Source organism: Ornithodoros turicata, unplaced genomic scaffold (assembly GCF_037126465.1).
Source record: "Ornithodoros turicata isolate Travis unplaced genomic scaffold, ASM3712646v1 Chromosome41, whole genome shotgun sequence".
NCBI lineage: Eukaryota > Metazoa > Arthropoda > Arachnida > Ixodida > Argasidae > Ornithodoros > Ornithodoros turicata.
In genome coordinates, this window is record NW_026999371.1 from 886,405 (window position 1) to 911,058 (window position 24,654).

At 47.2% G+C, this 24,654-nt stretch overlaps 1 protein-coding gene across 1 annotated transcript in view; it reads left to right on the forward strand.

Annotated features, from left to right (window-relative positions):
* The window catches only part of LOC135374056 (atlastin-2-like), a 65,373-nt gene that overhangs the window by 12,992 nt on the left and 27,727 nt on the right, over positions 1 to 24,654 (forward strand). The window contains exons 3-6 of the mRNA XM_064607064.1: positions 1,831 to 1,958; positions 16,217 to 16,273; positions 16,471 to 16,542; positions 17,914 to 18,057. Of these exons, the coding sequence (XP_064463134.1) occupies positions 1,831 to 1,958; positions 16,217 to 16,273; positions 16,471 to 16,542; positions 17,914 to 18,057 (401 nt within the window). The remainder of the gene's footprint in view (positions 1 to 1,830; positions 1,959 to 16,216; positions 16,274 to 16,470; positions 16,543 to 17,913; positions 18,058 to 24,654) is intronic.

Sequence of the window (24,654 nt, forward strand, 5' to 3'; positions counted from 1 at the left end):
CTACAGCTTCGTCGTCTTCATTGGTCTTGTTCCCGTCACACCCGGTTGTGCATATCGCAAAACTATCATTTTTGTGTCCGTCTCTGTCTCTTGGAACCATTTCCATAGCTTCTGCTGACGTCAATGGCCTATTTGAAGACATCTGCAGCGAATCAGAAGCGTTCCCCGTCAACCACTTTAATACGGAGAAGTATGCACCTGAACCCATTGTTCCCACATGGGAACAACTGAGGAAATTTTTGTCTCATATTAGAATATTTGGCTAGTGAACTTTTGTAACCATACAGACATGTTTATTTGTCTCCCTGCGATCAACACTGGCAGTTATATTCACAATGAAGGGGCGATGCACCTTCACCTCGTGATGGAAACTTCGTTGCCAGCAAAAGTTTCAACTTCCGGAAATACGGCTGAAGAATCTCCCTATTGAATGAAAACGTTAGCAACCTAAAGCCGGCTTTGAGCCATACTTTTGAACACTGGTACATATACATACAATGCAATCTAATTTAGGCATCATATAGGCGTTAACAAAGCTGTACGGTCGCTTATACTGAGGTAATATTTTTTGTTCCTGGAATGGGAACAATGGTATCAATTCGGTTAATGCCGTTGCTGTACGGACGCAAGTCGTGATGAAGCTTGTCCAGTACGTCGTAATTGACATACACTGTTATGTCGTCAGCGGTTCATATGAAACGTGGGGGTTCCCTATTTTGCGAGTATAAAACGATGTTGAGGTTAAGGAAGCGTTTTATGTGTAATACGTGCTTCTTCGCCCGTAATGAGGTGATTCTATCAGTGATGGTAACGATCTATGAATAACGACCAATTCATACGCTCGTTGTTCCAGCCTCAGAACTTCAGTTCTTTCATGTTCATACGCTTAATTTATCAGGATTTTATCTTGTATTCAATCTGTTTCCTTTCTGCTTAACAGCATGCCTGTACAGTTACCGCAGGCCGACAGGTGTGCAATTTTGCGAATCAACAAGCTCCACGACAACGTAACGTTAACATCACATTTCTTGGACAATGAGTCAGGACTCGCGAATGGGAAGGGACCTCCAACGATACTGTGATATGAGCTCATATCGGAAAACAGAAGCATAGTCTTGATTTGTCGAAATGGGAACATGTGCGTCAATACAGCGTCCCCTTTCGCTACCAAGACGGAACTACAGTCGCTACGTCTGCTCAAAGAGGAGTGTAGTCTCGCGAAAAAGATATTGAAAGTGCACGCGCGCACTCGTTTTTTTTTTTGTATTTTTTGTCGCCTTTGTGTCTAGCGCTTCAATAAATCAACGTCTCTGATGTGTTTCTCACATGATTGTTATCATTTGCACTGCTATCATTTGTTTGCTACAGGACGAATTCGCCTGAACGCTTTTCCGACTTGTACTGCTTGCAACATACTTCTGTGGAATGTCCAGCAGGCGGCCCGCTTGTCCCCTATCAGTGGTGTCGCGCCATTATTGCCTTCGATGAGAAGTCTCGTTGCACACAACGCCACAAAACCGGGAGCAGTCATATGTGATGCTTGTGTGCCGTCTCCCATTATGCCTAAGCATGGAGAAGGAAGAATTCTAGCGGACGACGCAGAATGCGCTCGAGTATCAGGGAGGATTTCTCGCTGTTGGTGGCGTTGTGTCAAACACGGCTGCATTTCGGAAACGATTACGGTATGAGTTCTTCGTGCACGACACCACCGACGGGGGTCAGGTATGCACGGCCTGGAGGTTGCAGACATGTATGTCGAAAACAGCCAATTGTTTTACTACTGCTTTCTCAAGTGCATCACTACCTCACAGTGCCAACTTTCATTCACAGATCTATCGAGAGATTTTAAATATCACATAGAAAAGCTCGTGTCCTATCTTCTTTCACCCGACACGCTTGTCCCAAAAAAGATCAATGGAAGGATTATTACGTGCAAGGAGCTCGTGTGCATGTTTCAGGTGAGCCTGATTATTATGTGTTTCGGCATTATCTGTGTAGTACTGTGTGATTGTTATACAAGGTATTTCAATGGAATCCCCGGGCTAAATAATTTGCACACGGGTGCACCAATCTACAAGCTTCGCACAGTGTCTACGAGTTGGAGGCACTCATTATTTAAACAAATGATGAAATGAGTATTCACGAAAAATGTAACTTTTAAAGCAGCGCGCTGTCGGCTCTAAAGTGGGTATGCACCTCTTGTGACCTTGGGTAGAGAGCTGTTAGAGAAAAATCAGCCACCGAGAAAACCACTAAGCGCCAATCAACATCCCATGGGCACGTGGCTGCGAATGTGATGCATGTCAGGCGGACGTGCGCATTCTGGTCACGTGACGTTTGGTTGCGCGTCCAAACAACCGTGCTAATGAAGCCATAAATATATGCGAAATGGACGTTTAACGACGGCCGCTTTCAATCCCTATGGGGCTGGTTTCGGCTCCACTTTGTCTCTTCATATATACCATTGTAGAGGCCTAGAGAAAGCGACTAGGCAGAGAGAGGTTGCGAGCCAAAGTGCTTTTTAATCCGATGGAAGGTGAATGCGTGGCGTGGGCGCGAGCATGCGCGGGATGAAGATGGCCGTCGTTATCGTCGCGCTGGCGAGTCGCCACACTGCTTCCCCTCCGCAGAAGTCATGAGCCGTGGAGGAGCGGAGTGCGCCAGCGGACAGTGCGGGCAGGAGGTGAGACAGCGGGAGGTCCTGCAGCGGCGGTGGAAACGGCAGGTAGGGGGATGTGCGATGGGTCGAGGGAAGCCGGTTTGAGGCGTTCAATCGAGACGGTGTCGTGGCAGCCGTCGAAGTCCACGGTGAAGTGACGGTCTGTCCGCTAAAGTACCCTGAACGGGCCTTGGTAAGGTGACTGAAGGGGGGCGCGGGTAGCATCATTTCGAATCAAAACATGAGTGGACGAGTGAATGTCCTTGAAGACAAATGGGCTGATGGATGCGGGGAGTAGTGTTGGTGTCGGCTGAAGAGCACGAATCGCTTCGCGGATCCCGTCGAGGAAGCAGCAGGGAGAGGTGCAGAACCGAGAGACGGGGGACCCAAGAATTCGCCGGGGACGTGGAGGAAGGCGCCGTAGACTAATTCGGCAGGAGAGCATTCCAGGTCCGTCTTGACGGCTGAGCGGAGGCCGAGTAGAATGATAGGGAGATTGTCAACCCAAGACGAGGGGTCAGGGCAGCAACGAAGCGCGGTCTTGATCTGTCTGTGTAGGCGTTTCACGAGACCGTTGCTGCAGGGGTGGTAGGCTGTTGTGCGGCTGCGACGGCAGCCCAGGAAGTGGAGAAGGTCTTGAAAAAGCTTCGATTCGAATTGGCGGCCCCTGTCAGTGGTGATGACGGCTGGGACGCCGAAACGGGCGACCCATGTTGCCATGAAAGCGCGGGCGACGGAATCTGCCGTGATGTCTGGGATGGGTTGGGCTTCTGGCCAACGTGTGTAACGGTCTATGCAAGTGAGTAAATATCGGAAACCTCTTGAAGATGGTAACGGCCCAACAATGTCGATGTGCACATGCCCGAAACGATGCTTCGGTGGTGGGAATTTCTGGGGTGGTGTGACGATGTGCCGGGTAATCTTCACCTTCTGGCACTGCAGGCAGAAACGTGTCCACTTGCGGATGTCTGAATTGATGTGGGGCCAGACGTAGCGCCAGTGACGAGGCGCTGGGTGGCGCGGATGCCGGGGTGGGAAAGGCAGTGGAGTGTCCTGAAGACAGTGAAGTGTAAAGGCTCTGGAACGAAGGGACGTAGTGCACCGGTAGGGAGGTCGCACGTCAGGGAGATGTTGGTGTAGCGAAGGATCACATCTTGCAAGGTCAGGCTAGACGAGGTGCGGAAGCGGGCTAGCTCTTGGTCATGTGCTTGGGCTTCAGCCATGGCACTGAAGTCGATGGTGTCATCGGTGGTGACGGAAGATACCGCAATGCGTGACAGAGCGTCGGCTGCGGCATTGTCGGCGCCACGAATGTGCCGAAGGTCAGTTGTAAATTCGGACACGAAAGCTAGTTGGCGGATTTCACGTGGGCTCAGCGAAGAGTGACTTGAGTGCATGGAGTATGTCAGGGGCTTGTGGTCTGTGAGGACACAAAATGAGCGGCCCTCAAGGAAGTACCTGACGTGACGGATGGTAAGGTATACGTCCGGGTCACCAAAATGTAGAGGCCTAGAGAAAGCGACTAGGTTACGAGCCAAAGTGCTTTTTAATCCGATGGAAGGTGAATGCGTGGTGTGGGCACGAGCATGCGCGGGATGAAGATGGCCGTCGTTATCGTCGCGCTGGCAAGCCGCCACACCATGTATCATGCACATTCAATGGAAGCAATTATTTCCACAACCAGTGCCCTTATCCTTGAGCTGAAGCAATGTGTTTTCTTGTAAGCATTAACTCTAGATCAGAGATAATGACGTTGGTCGCCGCAAGTACACTTCTTGCTTCCAATAATAGCTATCTCTCACAATGCAGTTACCAAACAAAAGTCGGAGTTCATGTTTTGGTATCCTTTATTCTCATGTTGTGAAGCAGAGAGTCGAACCGAACCCGAACCCGAACCGCAAACCGTAATTAACCGTTATTTTCGGCCGAACCGGAACTGAACTGAACCGAAAGAGGCGACGCCATCTTCGAGCCGAACGGGAACTAAACCTGTAAAAAAATACCGGTTACCGGTTCAAATAACTGTTCACATGGAATTAAGTGCGAAACTTTGTATGTTGTGCATGAACACATAGGCTATTTTTCGTATTTTTTTCTTCATTTAGTGGCGTCATAGAGTTCCTCTTGCTTGCCGAAAAAGTTAACGATGATATGGAATTTCCCGAGTCACGAAACAGCAACAGATAGTAAGTGAAAAATGTTAGGACTCTTAATGTGTGACATACATATCAATACGTATAAAAATTAGGGATCAACGGCAGTTTTGGGTAGCAGTCAATAAGTGACATATATTATCATAATGTATTAATGACACTCAGCTATACACAAGGTGTCCACCCTTGCAACAAAAATGATCGCTAGAACATAGCATCATCAAAGGGAAACTGACGCTCTGCTGTGACGTTTGTGTCACAAATAGGCGCTGTATTGCAAGATCTGTCCGTTTGTAACACAAACCTGTCAGTTTTTCTTTGACAGCGCTATGTGTTCGAGATCATCTCTACAGTTATCGCAGACATCCTGCATATGTATATATGCGAATAAGCGGACCAAGCGACAGATACGTCGTCGGCCGTTAGACCTTCGGTCTTTCAAATGTTCTCATGTTCGTTTTCCTTTTCGTTTCGTTTTCTTCTGTGGTTTGTTTAGTGCAGTGCTGTGCGAAAGCAAACTACCTGAACTCAGCTACAGCATGAGTTTCTGTGTATGACACTGCAGGATAATTCCGAACGTTCGAGTGTGAACTGACAGAAGCCCCTTACAAAGAAGAGCATCCTCATTCGGGTCAGAATCAAAAGAACATACCAATATGGTTTTCTTTGTACATTTGAAATATAAGTTGTAAAAACAAGCATGCTGAAATTCTATTTAGGAAACGGCAATGTATCGAAAATAGGTCGAACTCTCTGTTTGCACTTGTCCGTGTCCTGTCTGTATTCCACAGGTACTTTACTCTAACGTCGGCATGGAAGCACTGCGACGGTCAGTGATAATACGATAACGCGCCTTTTACATGAAGACCCCGGGGCTCAGAATCGCGAATAACAACAACCAAGATCGTAACTGAAAAGTGTTATGACTACTAATCATGGGCGAACAGTGAAAGGGCAAAAGGAGGAGCGTGTCCCCCTTGGAACTCCAAGGTCACTGTGAAAATAGTGCACTGCTTAGTCATAGGTCGTAATGGATATTCTGAGATGTCATAACAGAGACTTCTAAACACCCACGCAGTGCACAGCGTCCGCTTCAAGAAAATGATCTGGTGGGGGCTTGCACTCTTGTCCCCCTTGGAATCGCGTTGCCCCCCCCCCCCCCATGGAAGAAATACTGGGAACGCCCTTGCCACTAATGTATAAGACAGCCACGTGAATATATATATATATATATATATATACAGATACAAATACAAAAATGAGCAAATGCTCCATGGCTGCACGTGAGGCATATGTTTACAGTTCAAGCGTGCCACAATCCCAGCTGTGGACGGCCGTTTCGAGCTTCTTGGCTCTCATCGGCACAGCGTAGGGATGTGACACGCTCTTGGCTCGGCACAAACATTGTGTCTCTGCAAGACATCAATGTTCCAGGGTGTTAGCAACACCTCTGGAACATTGATGTCTTGCAGAGACACAATGTTTGTGCCGAGACAAGAGCGTGTCACATCCCTACGCTGTGCCGATGAGAGCCAAGAAGCTCGAAACGGCCGTCCACAGCTGGGATTGTGGCACGCTTGAACTGTAAACATATATATATATACATATATATATATATATAATGCAGGGGGAAAAGCCATTAAAGGAACAAATAAATGATACTAGACGTGTTTGTAATTCAAACTTACAGATTAACATGGCTTCTATGGCTGCACGCAGAAAAACAGATACTCATGGAACGATGCGGCAGCACCGGAGGACACGTGTTTCGCCGTGTTTGCGGCTCGTCGGCCCTGGGTAGCTGCGCATCGTTCCGAATTGGCAAACCAGGGGTCACTGAGTGACCCCTGGTTTGCCAATTCGGATCGTGCCAATTCGGAACGATGCGCAGCTACCCAGGGCCGACGAGCCGCAAACACGGCGAAACACGTGTCCTCTGGTGCTGCCGCATCGTTCCATGAGTATCTATCTATCTATATATATATATATATATATATATATATATATATATATATATATATAAGAATTAGTTATCAACGACAGTTTTGGGTAGCACTCATGAAGTAACGTGTTTCATAATAATATACTAATCAGCCACCCTGCTGCTGAAGTGATCACTGACATAGAGCTCTGTCAAAAACAAACTGACACTCTCTTTCCTACGACGTTTGTGTTACAAAACAGTGCTTCATTGTAAGATGTAATGTCATAGGAGAGCTGTCAGCTTTTCTTCCCGGCGCTATGTTTTTGTGTTAGAGGTAATTTCTGCAGTTACCGTGGGCAACCTATATAAAAATGCGAATACGGGGACCAACCTACGTGTATGTCGTCGGCTGTGCAACTTTCTGTCTTAAAATTTTGTCTTGCTTGCAGGTTGCGAAAGCAACCTATACCTGAGCTCAGCTCCTGCACGTATTCGTGTGTACAACGCTGCAGCATAATTCCCAACGTACTTGTGTGAACTTACATAAGCCCCTTATACGCTAGAACTCCACCGACTTGGTGAAAACACGGGCGTGTTGAAAACACGATGCCATTCGGGAAGATGGTTGGTGAAGAGGTGAAGTTACTGCCATTCCGTTTAATGCATTAAGTTTGGCGCGTGCCTAGAGTACTAGAAAGTAAAGCACCAGCCGCCCTTATGCAGGTCACAATGAAAAGAACATAACAAGCTGGGTTTCTTTGTGGATTTGAAATAAAAGAAGCAAAAACAATCATACTGACATCGTATTTAAAAATCGCCAATGGGTAAAAAATGAGTTGAACTCTCTGTTTGCACCTGCTCTCTCTTTATTCCACAGACACTTCACTCTAACGCCGACATGATTGCACGGCGGCGGTCAGTGCTGACGCAAAAACGTGCCTTCTACGCACCATTCCAATCCAACTACCATGAAGCGTCGTTAGTTGATTACCGTATATTCGCGACTCTGACTGGTAATGAATAATGTAAAGAACTTAAATGACTTAGGTCCAGGTAGCAGGTTTGGTTGACTGTTATTTATGGTGAGATTCTGCGAACAACCCGGTGGGTGAGTTAACCCCCGCGACATGAGCTACGTATGGGGAAAGTCAACCCAAACCAGTATTGCATGGCTCTGCTCCTCTTCCAACCGCTACTAATCTTACATTACTAGTACGAATCTAATCTAATCTTTCATATTTCACAAACTCTTTCAAAATCCCGAACGACCATTGACGCCTTCCTGTCCACTTCGAGCATTGTAACACACAAACGCACACACGGAAGTTTGTACAGCTCCCTGCAACCTTAACTTGAACGACGCCTCGCGTGGCGGAGCAGGAGGAGAGACACCCTCGTGTGATTCAGCTGAACAATTGGGAGAGCGCGTTTCGGGCTGTTCCACTCGCGTGTAGGGGTGTTTGGTTGTTGCTCAAACGCCTCGAAGGCAGAAGGGGGTTGCTTTCTGAAGACGCTGTTATCGGGATGGCGATTGTTTGTGTTGCTTGTGTGAGATGTACGCTGGGTGATATCGGTAATATCGGCGATATTCGAGGCATGGCCGCCGTTGACAGATAAGAATGATTATGTGCACCCGAATGGATTAACAATGATGCTGTATCAACTGGAGACGTAATAAATCAAGCAGAAATTATGTCAGCCGTACTAGGTGCGAACACTGATCTCCGCATTATGACATAGGGCACCGAAACGGCAATTGAAACAGGACAACTTGTGCATTTTCATGTCGCTACACCTGCGAGTGTTCTTGACAGACAGTACATCCTTGCGTAAAGAGGATCCGCATAGATATAACCTGTAGTCTGCGTAAACTGCTATAACGTTTAACATACGACTTCAAAGAGAAAAGTAACACATACAGCTCCAAAGGAGATGAAACTTCACAATCACAAAATAAAGTTGTTTTATTCTCGTTTATTTTGTCTCGAGTTTATACAGCATCATTGCTGACCCATTCGGATGCACACAATCATTCTTAGATGTCAACGCGGCCATGCCTCGAATATCGCCGAGATTACCGATATCATCGAGCATATATCTCACATAAGCAACACAAACAATCCCAATCCCGATAACAGCGTCTTCGGAAAGCAACGCCCGCCTGCCTTCGAGGCGTCTGGGCAATAACGGACACCCCTACACGCTAGTGGAACAGTCAGAAACGCGCTCTCCCAATAGTTCAGCTGAATCCCACTAGGGTGTCTCTCCTCCTCCTCCGCCACGCGAAGCAGCGTTCAAGTTAAGGTTGCGGGGAGCTGTACCTGCCCGTTGTGCTCCATTCGCAGCCGTGGCCTCTGAACCAGTTCGTGAACCGAACCGTTTGGAAAGAACCGGTTTGAACCATTAAAATTGGCTTCTGTAAGCTGAACCAGAACCGAACCCTTAAGCCCGTACCGGACCATTAAACGTTTCGGTTTGACTCTCTGTTGAGCTCATCACTACGTTAGTAAAGTTTCTTCCGTTGTTGCTGGAAGATGGTCCGTTGATGTAGCTCATAGATCGGAGGTATTCCCAAGAGGCGTCCGACAGGCGGTATTCTCGAACAATAACTGGGTTTTATTTACATAGTTATTTACATAACTATATACAAGACAATACTACAGCGACTGAAGCCACGGGGCTTTCGCCTCCTCTTCCTCAAATCGTTGCGGCTTCCCCACAAGGATTTTCGTGTGCCCTTCGCTTAAAAGAGTGACATTTGGTACCCAACCCTCCGTCAGCAAACACCAATCCCAGAAGCCCGGTTCAAACGTCTCCAACTCATGGTTGGCCTAGTTTAAATTTAAACCGAACCAGGCACCTCCTAATTGTCCGCCCACTACTCGGTATTTATGGGTAATGGCCCAAGCTGTCAATCTGTGCACCATGCAACTTTGGCCAGTGCATCTTCCTTCGCCCACTCTACTGATTTATTGCCAGCTAGCATCTGGTCGCGAAGACCCCCTGAGGCGTCAAGTGTCCCCCGTCGTGCCTTCCCCAACGTGCCTTCCCCGAGTCTCTGTCGGGTGGCTATTGCACTGAGTTTGAAATGCACAATATTCGCGAGGTTTCTAAAAAGTACAACTCTTACATCTCCCCCCTTAAGTTACTTGTGGGGCACGATTGCGACACAAGGAACAATATCACTACGAGTTGTGTAGCCTAGTAATTTGGATTACGATAACAACGGCTGCGAACACTGTATACACTGCAATGCACTCGAGTAAGAATATTCCCTCTTATAATCGCTGGATCACTAATACACCAGTCAACTTAAATACGGGCTACGACACTGTGGAGTACAAACGTAACTGATGAGAGTTCACAAGCAAAGTCCCACTGCACTTCCACTCTATAGGTGTCTCATTGCCCACATCCCGTAGTGCACTAGAACCGATGGCATTAGCGATATATTATATATGGGTTCTAATCTAATGTGTCGAACCCTAGCCTCCCCATTGTGACTACCTCGGCATGGGTCCTACGTGCGATTACGATCCCGAACACTTTGTCAGCAACCCATCGCGCCGGAAGGCTCCGTTTGCTCACCAGCGGTCTGGAACTGAGCGACGCGTCATATACGCGTTCGTGAGCTACTTCGAGCAACTCGCTCGTCACACTCGTGTCTGATACAGGGTTCTCTGTCAGGAGCTTGCGAGAAACATGACTTGTGCCTGTTACGGGCGTGTGAGGATCGCTACGGATCCACTCTTTTCGAGGCTACATGTCTCGACCTCCGTGCTATGCTCATTCTCTGCAGGTGTTTCATTGCCGAGGTGGTGCACTGCGCTGGGGCGCTTGCTCGCCTGCCCCTGGCCCTCGCAGTCGGACCTCAAGCTTCCGCCTTCATGACTGGGCAAGTGCTCTTCGCTCATGTTAGCGTGCAACGCAGTGCACCGCAGTGCACCGCAAACGGACGTCGCCGACCTGCTCGGCACAATGGCCTTTGCCCGTGCAACGAGAATTACCGCAGTGCTGTACGTCTGTCACCACACGTGTCACCACACGGCATTCGACATGAACTGACGCATCTGACAAATTTTCTTCGCTATCAGTGTCTGACTGACTGATTACATCGACCGTCAGGTCGCCTGCGCTGGTAGTATCATCCTCAGCATGGCTGAAAGATGCTACGACGGTACTAGACGTCACGCCCTCAATCAATGCTTCACAGAGCAGCTCAAAATTACTTCGCTCTGGAGGCGACAGCTTTGAGTACGAGTGATCAACTCTCCCATTTAATAGGGGGTACAAAAACCCCGCTCTCCACGGATACGGAACGCCTTGAGCATCAAGTGCCTGTTCCACGTCTCGTAGCCACTGGGCTACTGATGACGGTTCGTTGGGCATTTCCTTAAGGGACACGCTCAGCCTGCCTAGCAGGTCTCTCACCTCAACGAACTTTTGATTTGGACGGAAGGTTGCGGCTTCACGTCGCTCATTACACCTCAAACTTTGCGCATTCTTTACTCTGAGTTCGGCAACTTGAAGTTTCAAATCTAAGAACTCCCACTTCTTTGCGGGCGCCGCGGCGATCCCACAAACGCCATGTACATATTCGACGGCGTCTATCAACGCTGCGTCTACTTCTAGCTTCTCATCGCTCCGCATCTTTTCCCTGTCTCTGTGCCCTTTACTAGCCTCGATCATAGTGCACACGGGATGTAAGCAACGAAACACCTACCTCGTGTATCTTGCTTCCGTAGGATGCGTTGAGGTTCTGTCCAACAATCCAAGAACACAGTTGACCCAGGTGATGCTGCCGCTACAACGTCGCGTCACCGCTGCTTGGGTCTCTAAGTTGTCCTTGCTACTCGTCACTGACATAGACACCTTCATTGCAGTCCGTTGCAGTTAGCTTCAGCTGTCCGCCACGGAGCTGCTTCTGGGCTTGGATAGCACTGCTTTCTGGCCACAGCCGATCCAACGGCTGCAGCCGGCAATGCTCCGACTGACTTGACTCGAAGTTGTTCCACGTTGCTATTGGTCGTTGGTCTTCTTCGCAAAGCTGGGATCCTGTCGATGACGATGACTGGAGCTCTCCCTTCAGTTTCCTGGATACTCCGATGGTCTGCCGCTGTCTTGCGCCGATATGCCCTCGCTGTTCCGACTCGAAATAGCGTCCGTGCGTCCGATGGTTCAACTCTCCGTAGGTGAGCAGACTGGCGTGCTGCGCCAGTAAAGTTTCTTCCGTTGTTGCTGGAAGATGGTCCGTTGATGTAGCTCACAGATCGGGGATATTCCCAAGAGACGTCCGACAGGCGGTATTCTCAAACAATAACTGGGTTTTATTTACATAGTTATTTACATACCTATATACAAGACAATACTACAGCGACTGAAGCCACGGGGCTTTCGCCTCGTCTTCCTGAAATCGTTGCGGCTTCCCCACACGGATTTTCGTGTGTCCTCCGCTTAAAAGAGTGACATTTGGGACACAACCCCCCCGTCAGCAAACACCAATCCCAGAAGCCCGGTTCAAACGTCTCCAACTCATTGTTGGCCTAGTTTGAACTTAGACCGAACCAGGCACCTCCTAATTGTCCGCCCACTACTCGGTATTTATGGGTAATGGCCCAAGCTGTCAATCCGTGCACCATGCAACTTTGGCCAGTGCATCTTCTTTCGCCCACTCTACTGATTTATTGCCAGCGAGCATCTGGTCGCGAAGACCCCCTGAGGCGTCAAGTGTCCCCCGTCCAACGTGCCTTCCCCGAGTGTCTGTCGGGTGGCTATTGCACTGAGTTGGAAATGCACAATATTCGCGAGGTTTCTATAAAGTACAACTCTTACAACGTTTTACACACACACAGGCACATAAATAGGATGTGGATGAGGCGATCATTCACCGCCGCCATGGCGGTATACTGCCACATCGGTCTTGCAGAAGGGATGAACAACAAGAACAACTTTATTTTGACTTTGAAGATTGGGAAGTTCATCGCCCCACAGCTGGTGGGGATATGGGGAATAAAATAAGGAGCCCTTTCACAATAACGATCGAAGTCCGATGGTGTCCAGAAATGTCAAAAGAGCTTTGAGCGCAGATCGTTGCTGGGCTGGATTGGGCCAAGGACCAAGCAATTTCGATAGGGAGAAGGGACGAGAGTCCAGCTGACGAAGAGACTCGGAGAGTGCGGTTCGGGAAGGTTGGTAGTGGGGGCAATGAAGAACGCCGATGGGAACGCAGAACGGATGAGAAGAGAATGACGGAAAACCTTCCTTGTTAGAGTGTGTTCACTAGCCCAGTGGTCGAAAGGAACTAAGAAAAACTCGTAGGCCTTGCAACTGATGTCAGAGGTACGACGATGGCACGAGAAGTTAGCTACGCTGAACTGGAGCTGATAAATGCGTTGCGCAGTATTTTCCATGAACGTGTGCTCACGCTTACAGGCTTGCAGCTGTACATAACAGTACGTATATTACAAGAACATCTGACTAAAAACAGCTATGCCAGCAATATGTGAAATATCACAAAGGTATCTATTGCAAATACGGATGTCAACCTTTGATAATACTTTCTAGTTATCTATCTAGTTATCTAGGATGATTACCTGTAGCGAATTAGACAGTTGATAATTCCCACCTTGTACGAAAAATAAACATTTGAAACTTTCCGAGACGCCGAGAGGAATAACAGTTTAGGCCTGAAATAACGGTGAAAAACATGGAATACCACAAATTAAAAGCAGGACAATGTGCTTACATTACAGTAGAGCGGGTATCCTTACAGGTTCATTAACTCAACGGGCAGAAGTGACGAGAATAACACTAGACGTTAAATGGAACATTAAAAAACCAAGGTCCTACGACAGTTCAACCGTATATCAGTATGGCCGCCTGTGCTGTATCGGTTACAGGGTGTCGAACCGAAACGTTTTTCGTTCCGGTTTTCGTTCCGGCTACATCATAAACGTTCCGGTACCGGTTCTGCTGCGGAGCAAAAAAATAACGGTTCATACCGGTTTTTAACCGGTTCCGCTTCTACTGGGAATATTCACCCCCACAAAAAAAAAAAAATCAATGCTACAAAATGTAAACCCGTTTATTCCGCATACATGGTATTTAATATTAATAGACAGCTGTGAAATTGGTAGCTCCTGGTTCCTGTAGGTTACTGTCTGTTCAAATGGGCTTTCTCCTTTCTTGAAGCGCATGCTACAAACGGACTTGTTTGTCGTGATGTCACGCGTAGATTACTCGCTTGCTGGATTGGAGCGATCGCGTCCCATCCGAACGTCTGTTGCTACTGTCTAGCCAGCAAGCACCACCGCACGAGTAGGACGCAAATCGAGAAACACCTTCACTCACAAACGCGCTCGACGGCTCCGTTTTATTTTCTTCGTGTCCTGTCCACAAAAGAGTTGCCACTTCGCACGGGCTTGCCCTCGCGTGTACGTAAACGTATTCAACTTAGCTGCTCTTCAACAAGGGACGCGTTGCGCGACATTACCGATAAAGAAGCCGTTATGCAGCCCCCTTGGGTCGCTGTTTAGTTGAAGAGAGTTTGCGAGGATCAAATTAAAACGAACACTACGGCACATTGCTAGAGAGTCACATGTACCTCTAAGTCTGTGTGCGTGCGCGAACGATAAACCATTACAAAGGGAGCCTAAGGGTCATATTATACCGACATACATTCCACCGTAACCGTAACCCTCGTATAGTATCCATGACATGACTTCAGAGCACACGACGTCTGTTTCATTCGCCTATCCGTAGTCCAAACCGATGAAGTTTTTTTCTTGGACCGAAAACCGTTAAATATATTTTTCGGTTTCCCTCCTGAGCGAAAAAAACGTATACGGTTTCGATTCCGTTCCGGTTCGCACCAAAATAGCGTTTTTTTTCGGTTTTCGGTTCCGGTTTTCGGTCCGCTCCGACACCCTGATCGGTTACCTACGAGGCATCATCCCTTGATGCTTCGCAAGCTTGTTGTCCTGGTGATGTTAGCATTGTAGATTATCCCTTTACTCCCTGTTCTCCAAGCCATCAGAGATGCAGTCGCGTTTGTCGGCTCCAGTATCTCCGGGTCCAGCGGCGTTTGAAGTTATACGCTGCAACGGCTATGGCATCACCTGGCTCTCTTTTCTGCGCCTTGCGAAAAAAAATACGCCTTCTGAACATATTTCTCCTATGACGACCACGGAGTCAGAGGACATAAGGAGAGAGAAGATGAAGGCGTAGAATCAATTGCGAACAAGGGGTCTCAAGTGCCGATATGTGCACACAGTGCTGATCGAGTTTGTATAGCCGCATGGGGGTGACGTATGTGGGACTTTTGTTGTATACCATTTGGGGCACCCCAACTAAGGTGTCCCGGAGACATTCGATGGAGGTTCAGACTTTGCTGCGGTTACTGGGGCCATTATCCTCTGTTACTGGATATGTGGGCACCGAAGCGGGTCCACGTTGCAATAATTGGTTTCGGTTTACATATTTTTGTAGCCGCTGGTCGCATTAACGCGCCAAAGGAGGATCTTCCGCTCTCGTATCCACCAACTAATTACGTTTTGTTGAGCTTACTACGCAACAGGGAGTGCTGAACAACTTCCCTCTTCTGTTATGATCCAAATAGTCGAAACACATTTAATCACATAGTACCTCGATACCACGTGCTTTCCACAAGCGCCGCACTGGCCCACATGTGCACAGTGGCACTCCCCGTTGCAAACTAAGCTCAAGAACATGTAATTATTTGGTGGATAAGGGAGTGGAAGCGCGTTCTTTTGCGCTTCACCGTGACCAGCCACAACAAAAGCGTGTAAACCGAAGCCAATGAATTACTGCAAGAAAAGGCCGGCTTTGCGGCAGTCACAGAATGAGTACTACCATTTTATTACCGACGAAGCCCTGCTTTTGAAGTTCGAAGAAAATTATATTTATTTAATTAATCACCTCATCCCACTCATTCACACGGTGCACAGCTTGTAGATGGTATCGGATAAATACTTAAAAACAAGAAAGTCCTTCAATTGGTGCATCCGTTCGCAATCATTTAGCCCGGGGATTTAACTGAAGTGCCTGCAACATCGGAGACTCGAAAACTGCGCTCAATCTTTCGATTTTTCGTGCACTTTCACCTGCTGTCGGGACACTTATTTGTCCTATCTAGATAACAGAGCTGTTTGTCAGCCACCTTCCCGGCGAATAGAAGCATCCTGTAACGTTTTTTTCTTTTTTTGCTCTAATGACATCGACTCATTTTATTCATTCTGTTATTAACATAGACCAGAGGTTCTCCTGAACCTAAAGTTATCATGATGGAGCTGCACTACTGTGTCAGCTTTTCCAGTTTGAAGGCCACTTTGAAATAATTAATTTTGGTAAATTTTCTAGGATCGAGCACACTCTAGAAGTCCTAGGATTTACATATAATGATATATGTGCGTGAGAGTGACAGTGGGAAAGTAACTATTAAAATTCGTCGATATGTTTCAGGCTTATTTCAGCGTCTTCAACCAAAAGGAGCTCCCTCAACCCATGTCTGTTTTCAACGTAGGTTTGACTATGGGTTATTTTGGTAATGCATAATCGAATAGAAGTGACGTAGTTTTGGAGAACAACATACTTTCCTTTGTCGGGGAGAGTAGATTGTATACAACAAAGAACTGCAATCTTCCCTTGCACATTCTGCATCTGACGCATTTTTATAATGGGACAGAAGTTATCTTCAGCGTTCACTCTATTCACAGGCAACTGCATTCGTCCACAATAAGCGAATCATCGACGAAATCGTGAAAAAATATGAAGCCGGGATGGAACCGGTAAGCCACATGTTAAAATATTTTCTCGCTAGAACATTTTCTGTCTGCAAGTGAGAATAATAGATCACAAACGGGCGTATACCGCTATGGGGAGGGGGATTCTTTTCCACTCATAATGCTAAATATAATAGCGGCCATCAGTGTGGTACTGTAGCGCAGTGGACATTTCAAAGCACAGCCGGGAAGCCCACGGGCAACAGCAGTTCGGCTGCAGTGACGTAGTAGCTGAACGCCGTGTCACTGTGACGTGCATTGCTAAAGTCCCGTTCTAGAACTCACTGTAGTCGTGTTCAATTTTAACTTTTTTTTTCTTCTATAGTCTCCTAGCAATTGCATAGTAAAGTAGAAAGACCAACAAAGGGACGCGGAGAAGCAGGTGAAGAGACCTGTAGACCCGGGACTAGCTGAGCTTTCAATGAATAAACACAGAAAGAATATCTACACCGCAGACAAGGCAAAGGACCAATGGAAAAAGTGTATATATTGTCTTTATCGATTAAACTTATGCTAGTCTCAACCCGCTGTCCACATCATTTTCCTGTTGTTCCTTTATGTTAGTGTGTAGTTCCGCCGACTACCACTTCAACCCACTTGTCCTACCAGTTTGCGGAATCGCAACTCACCGAACGTAATCAGGAGATATTTCACACGTCTCGAACCCCCGCCACTTTGAACGACTGGTCCATCAGGAGTCACCATGCAAAATATATTGACTGTTAGACCGGCTGTGCTGTCTGGGGTTTTTCCCGGGTTTTCCTCAGATGTTTTCAGACATATGTTGGCGTCCCCGGTGTCCCTTAGAGGTCGGCACAGGACGCACATTCAGTCACGCACGTCAGTGGTGACGTTGCTCACCTCTGTGAGGCCGACAACGGCGAGCCATTTCACAACATCCACCACCACCACCACCACCACTACCACCACCACCATATTGGCTGTTAGAGGTATTCTCACTAAAAAAAAAAAGAATAAATAACACTATCCCCTCGTCACGTCAAGATGGTCCGGTGAAGCTGTTTGTTTCTGCTGATGTCCCGCTCTGCTTATACAGAGTTGCGCTGCTCAGATCTGCTCACGAGTCGCATATGACACGGGATAGGTTATGTCAAGAGTCACCACCTTCCTTTATTCTTAGATTCGTTTTTTTTTTTTCTTAGAGAATAACGCATTGATTTTAACTTTATGCGGAATAGAGACCCCCGATCGCCAGCTCAAGATCACCACAACTCACAAAGTGCAATTAACTTACATGTCTTTAAAGGTGACATATAATATATGCTCATCATATTAATCTATATGTATATGCCGACATATTACGGAAGCCAGGAATTGCAATACGCTCGTTCATTTCGCTACAAATTGCTTTTACAGGTCGTCAGGACGAGTGCTGATTTCGAATCTGACACTGAGATTGAAATGGAACATGATAATCTGATGAAAGACTGCTTGGCACAGTTCGAGACCGAACAGAAGATGGGAAAGCACGACACAGAACTTCGTGAACTGCTAATTAAGGTAACGTACTGTAGGAGGGTTTACATCTGCCTGTCTAGAACACACGAAGCATGGCGCATCAGCGGGCGCATAAGCATGGCGCTGGAAGTATGCAGGTTGTAGTATTTTATGCTGTGGAATTTTTTCAAAGGAGGAACTGGCCTTCTGCACTCCAAATTTTCGCACTCCAAAACACGAGGGATGGGTATATTATCTTCCAGTCGTTCACTCTCGCTTTCTGCACAAAAATAGATAAAGCTGTAACCCTCTGCAAGATGCTTGTAGTCAATTACACAGATGCAATGCCCTCTACAAATACGTACTCCTGAGGAGCAGTCACGTCGTTGAATAAGATGACTGAGCTTACCTACACGCATTTTTACTTCTGCCCGGTTGAATCCAGCCACGCTGCTGTCCTCAGCATACGCCAGTTTAATGTTCTTGTTGAGGGCTTCCTATGTCGTTGTCTCAGACTCCGTGATAAACTTACCGGAAGTATCGCTTCCATGCCGTGTTCGATGCAGTTTACTTGGACGTAAAGAGAGTAGTCGCAAGAGACTGCTGCACCGTTCGCTACAAGTGTTTGAATGGAGGCGACAAACAGTCAAACCACGAACGCCACGGTCCACTAGATCATATTTCGTCGATGCACGGCGCCAGTCTGAGAGAGTGAAACTGGTGAAACGGTGAAACACAGTAGAGATGCTAGAGGTACCAGTTGGGAGAGAAACACGGCGCCAGTCTATCACATGACTCAGAGGGGGTTGCTGTGAGAAATTCTATGAGAAAGAGTTTCTCTTAGCGATCTTGAGAGAAATTGTGAAGTTATCTCAGATGCCATGAGAGAGATCTTACTGAGCTCTGCATGTTTTGTTTTGTTAATATACGTTCAAGGCGCTCACTTGAGGGCATTTCTGAACGGAGTGAGTATTTACAAATAAATGTGTAAATAGTGTGAACGACACAGACGGCACCCTAACAGGAGAACACACACAAAAATATTGTTGATGCACAGATTAGCGAGCATTCTATTGTAAATTATTTTGTTGACGATGTGCTGATGAAAGATAGGAACTCAATGTCTGCTTGAAGTGTGTCATTGAAGTTCGTGAGACAATGGATTGGTAATCGGAGTTCCACTCTCTTATGGTTGGGGGAGCAAAGTATGTATCATGTATCAATGTTCGACAGAGAGGGCGATTTAGTTTGAAGCAGTGGTCTACTCGTGATGAGATGAGACGTCAGGAATTCAGACTGTGATGGACAAAGAAAAAATAACTTCTACAACAAGCACAGTCGCACGTCTGTCTGAAGGGCTAGGAATATTAGGTACAGACTTTATGCTTGATGTAGATGCGTGATAATCATAGTGTAGAGATCACTCCAGATGCGTATGGTAGGCAAACCCTTTACTCACTCAAAACCCTAACAAAAGACGACGTCACCCATGTTACCTATTCCGTTCTAGGTACACTTCGGAATGTCCCTTTCCTGTCTCGTTCACGTCGTCGTCTTCCGTGCAGCGCGGCAGGTAACTGTCCCAACAGCACCTTTCTTTGAGCACCATGTCGCTTGTGTGTGTGTGTACCTTAGGGTTGTAAGCGATCGGGAGGTTTGACAAGTCGTCCACTTCTAGTCGTTCCTGCGTATGCTGGCTCTTGGTTGTAGATGACTCTGTGTCCGTCTTGTAGTTCCAGTTTCGGTCCGTATGACATAAAAACATAGTGTTGATGCTGCTGACACCACTGTCCCGCGCGCTGCTGCCCCGGTTAAGATCTTCACGCGCGTATTGGGCATCCGCGGTTCGTACTCCTTTACTCGCCGGCGCTTGTTGTAGTAATGAGCGTCCTTGGTCTATTGTACTTCCAGACGTCTCCTATAATCCTTGTCATCCCATATTGGCTGCAACTTGGCTGGTACCATAGGTACGTTTGTCTTCAGCCTACGGCCCATCAGTAGCTCTGCTGGGGAGTACCACTCCTTTCCTGGCGTTGCCTTGTGGGCTAAGAGAGCCACATGTATGTCGCTTGATTTTTTGATGAGTTGCTTCGTTGTTTGAACCGTCCGTTCGACCACGCCGTTGCTGTGTGCGTAGTACACACTTGAAGTGATGTGGGTTATGTCCCACTGTTTTGTGAATGTGTTAAACTCCTCGGAGGTGAATTGGGGCCCGTTGTCTGATCTGATAATATCTGGGGTCTCAAATCTTGCAAAGATCGGTTTCAGTCCACAGACAATGTCTTTTGTTGTCGTTTTGTGAAGCTTCACTAGTTCGAAGAATCGTGAGAAGTAACCACCACTACTAGATAATTATCTTCATTTCGGCAGGACAAGTCAGTTCCGATGACTTGCCATGGTCTCTGTGACAGTGGAGTCTGCAGGAGTGTGGCTGTGTTCAGCTTCTTGTTCTCCTGGCATGTGGGACAACCTTGTACAAACTGCTCAACATGTCGTCCAATGTTTGGCCACCAGACCGATTCCCTTGCTCTGGCTCTACATCTAGTGACTCCTTGATGTCCTGTGTGGATGTTGCTGAGCACCTCATTGCGGAGGCCAGGTGGTATGACTAGCTAGCTCCCTTTGGGAAGGAGACCCTGAACTAGGGAGAGTTCCTCCTTTATCATTTCATAGCTGTGTAGTTCTGGAGGAAGCGTTCCTTCCCCTGGGCCATTGCGTTGTAATGTAGTGCATTACTCTTGATAATGTGTAGTCATTCTTAGTCTGCCTCCTAATGCGGTTTGTCATGCATTCTGATGCTGGAAGTAGTTCCAATGTAAGTACCTCATTTTTTTTTTTTTTTTTTTTTTTTACTGTGTCGCCGAACTCATGGGCTGGTGTGCTCGGTTCCGCCAGCGGCTTACGTGATAGCACGTCTGCTGTGTGGATATTCTTTCCTGTAACATGACTCGCAGTATAGTCGAACTCCAGAAGGCGCATACGGAAGCGCTGTAAGCGAGGGCTCAACACGTCTAGCCGTTTTGTGGTGAGTAGTGGTACGTGGGGTTTGTGATCTGTTTCAATGTGGAACCGCAGACCGAGAAGATAAGTTCGGAAATGCTCGGCCGCCCAAGTGAATGCCAGCGCCTCTTTTTCAATCTGTGCATAGCGCTGTTCCGTTTCCGATAGTGTTTATGAAGCGTATGCTACCGGACGTCGATGCCCATTGCTTTCCTGCAGAAGTACAGCGCCTAAATCACATGCAGATGCATCGACTGACAATGTATGGTTGACTCGTGGATCGTAGTGTGCTAAGACTGGAGTGGTTGTGAACGCGTGGAGTACAAAAATGTGCGAGACCGAACTGTATGAGCGCTTGATGTCCTTCGTCGCCACCGGAGCTCCATAGATCCAGTTATTGGCCAAGTCTCTAAAGTCCAACATGGTCGTGCTCATCGGGTTCAGGCCACAACACATTTATAAACCACTAAAGGGTCATTCCAGCTCAAACGTCCCAATCGTGTGGCTCGATCATTCTGTGTGAAATATTTCTTTCGGGATCTGCACAGATCGCCGGCTACTCCAAAGCTATGGAGCGCTGTCTCTGTTGGGCCTCTCATACGAAACTGGGCATGTTGCCGATTTCCATTTCTTTTTATTTATGTATTTTTTAACGTTGCGGCATTGACCTCTTCGTTTTAACTGGTGTCAAGCTTAGTAACTCAAGTGAAGCGTTTAAAATGGAAAGACTCATGATCATCAGGGCTGACCGAAGTCATTTGCAGTATACCACCGAACATTTGCAGTCACCTTTCAAGTGCAAGCACTTCTTGTAGCACGTTAGACAAAAGCGATCACCAGGCACCATGCCCCGCGACGTCAGTCTTCGTGCCAAGGTGACTGAGATGTACTTTGTTCCCTTTACGTTCTTCCGGTGGGGAGAAAATGGGTCAGCACAATTTCGGGACGCCACAGAATGAGGGTACTTGCGAAAGTGCAGGTCGTAATGGTACTTGCATATGCTGGGACCAGCTCCGGTGGCGCAGCGGTAACGCGTGCGCTTGGAGACTGGGAGGTCCGCGGTTCGAATCCGCGGGCCGGCTGTGCCGTCTGGGGTTTTTCCTGGGTTTCCCTCAGATGTGTAATAGGCGTATGCCGGCACAGTTCCCCTGAAGTCGGCCCATGGACGCAGCTATCCTCCCCCCGAGCGGATTCCGCTCGGTCTTCCACTTCACCCTTTCCTCTCCTCCTCTCCACCACCTTTCCCTTCCCGAGAAACATGCCGCCTAATCAGGCAGGCAGACCTCTCGGGTTCCTCCCCACGACAATCCTCCTCCTCCTCTGCATATGCTGGTGATAGTTTTCACGTCACGTCATGATCTTTGATATAATGAACTGTTTTTCTTCCTGAAGCTTCAGAAAATTAAGGAAAGGTCTTTGCTGGTCTGTTATGCACTTCTGATGTCCGAACGTACAGGAGTGCCGTACGTCACGTTCCTCAAGCTCGGAATAAGTGCCGCGTGCTTGATGTCCCTGACATAGGTGCACAGATGCTTATATCCTGACAAGCGCATATCCTGAGACACCTTTCATAGAACGGTGGGACTCTTGTACGGTTCTTCCGTGAATGAGTGATGTCCACCTGCTCTAAGCAGAATCACGCTCAAATGTGAATTGTGTATTATTTTCTCTTTCCTAATGGTCTGTTATTTGACTTGGAGCTAAGAAAATAAATGCATAAAAAGAAACGGAAATCGGCAAGAGATAGCGCTCCGCAGCTTTGGAATGGGCGGTTAGCCGTCAAAGACCCGTTTATGAGGTCCGCAAGTGGGTGTTGGGGAAACCTTGTTTGCTTTATTCCCTGGCCAGGACCATCCTTAGTGTCATAAATGCTTAATCGTGCTTCAGAGTTGAGTAACGGTTTGAAATTTGTCAAGCCAGTGTTTCTGCGCTGACTTTTGTGCGGAAAGGAGGATGGGCGCCGCAAGGAAGCCCATCCCGTGCGGCAAGTCGCGAGAGGCGCACCAGGGGGAACTTAAAAATTCGTTGCGATCGTATAAAAAAAAAAACACCCTGGATATTTTTTTTTACTTATAACTGAGAAACTATGCCACATTTGTGCGGAAATTTCGTCCTTTAGCTCGTTCGCCAAGGGCATTTTTTCTTCGGCGAAGTTTTAAATTTTTCCTAAAACTACCGATTTTTGCATTTTTTTACACCCTAACATATTAATTTTCTGGCGTCAAACTTTCTCGGTGGAATGTACTGACAGGCCCCTACAAATAAAAATATAACTTAGCAACTTCTGCTCATGGTGTTTTCTTGAAAAAAAAATTGCAATTCGTTCGATTTTACGCTTCTTTCGCGGAAGCGTAGCTCGATATTTCTCCATTCTTGGCGACTACAAATCTGATGATAACTAGTTTGAACTTTTGGAAACGCGTCCTGGTTCGATTTTGCAGATATGTCAACCGTTCACCCTCTGCGCCTGTTCAAACGCATTAGGGTTTTGGGTTCGGACCGGAAGTTCGAAGCCCCCTAGCGGCGATTCTGCGCGAGTCCCGAAAGAAATATTTCACACAGAACGTATGTACGTCAGTGAGAACGACATATATTTTTTTCACAAAAATCGGCGATGGCCGAGCCACGCAATTGGGTCATTTGAGCTGGAATGACCCTAAAGCGAAAGGATGATAACGATGATCAGCTGATTGCATACATGATCTAGCGACATCATTATTGCAGCTGGATCATGATGTTAGTTTCAGCAGCCAATGACGATTTCCACACATTCCACAGATACTGTAATTTTACACGTAACACACAATTTTATTGCCATGAACAGGGATAACAGTCTTGCGTGACTGACCTGTATAATGCTCACGACTGCTGAACAAGGACACTGCAAGATGGAGAAATCCCCGGTGCTGCTGATGTGTCATGTGGTCAGTCTTATAGGCAAACTGGAGTCATACACCAATTATCTGTGGGAGGTGTTGCAACACAATCATCATAAATAACCGAAAACGAAGTTTCTTTGCACAGGGGTCCCAGAAAACGTGTCATTGAATTTTAAGTTAAAAAACTACGTCACGTAGGATGATGCGGTCAACGGCATTTGTTCTTACTAGATTTTTGCCACCTCCTGGTGTGCATGTCATGTAACCTAAGAGTAGTTATCTAAATTTTTGCGAACTGAACTCGGAAATTTGCCAAGTAAAGGTGACCTTTTTACCCCACCAATGTGAAGAGCGTGCCGAATTTACTCAAATGAATGATAATTGACAGGCATATTGAGGAGCTATCGTATCGGGAAAAATAGCCGAAAATCATGCTCTACAGGGCTTGCGGAGGATAGCGCACAACGGATTTTTCAGCAAAAAAAATGTCAGTCCGACGAAAGGAGGTTGGAAGCCCAGCCCTCACCAGCATGGTAGAAAGAGATAACACAGACATATTATATCGCGTCCGGCTTCGGGTGAGACAATACCTTCCCGCTCTAATTTTCAAAAACTGTCACTTTTTCTACTGTCACTCTGTGGGCTGGGTTTGAAACCTCCTTTCGTCGCACTGAAAGCGATTGCGCTCAAAAAGTCCTCGCGCATTATCACGTTTTTTTGGGACATCCTGTATACATATTTGTTTTTTGTAGCCAAGATGTGAATGAAGTTGTTATTTTTT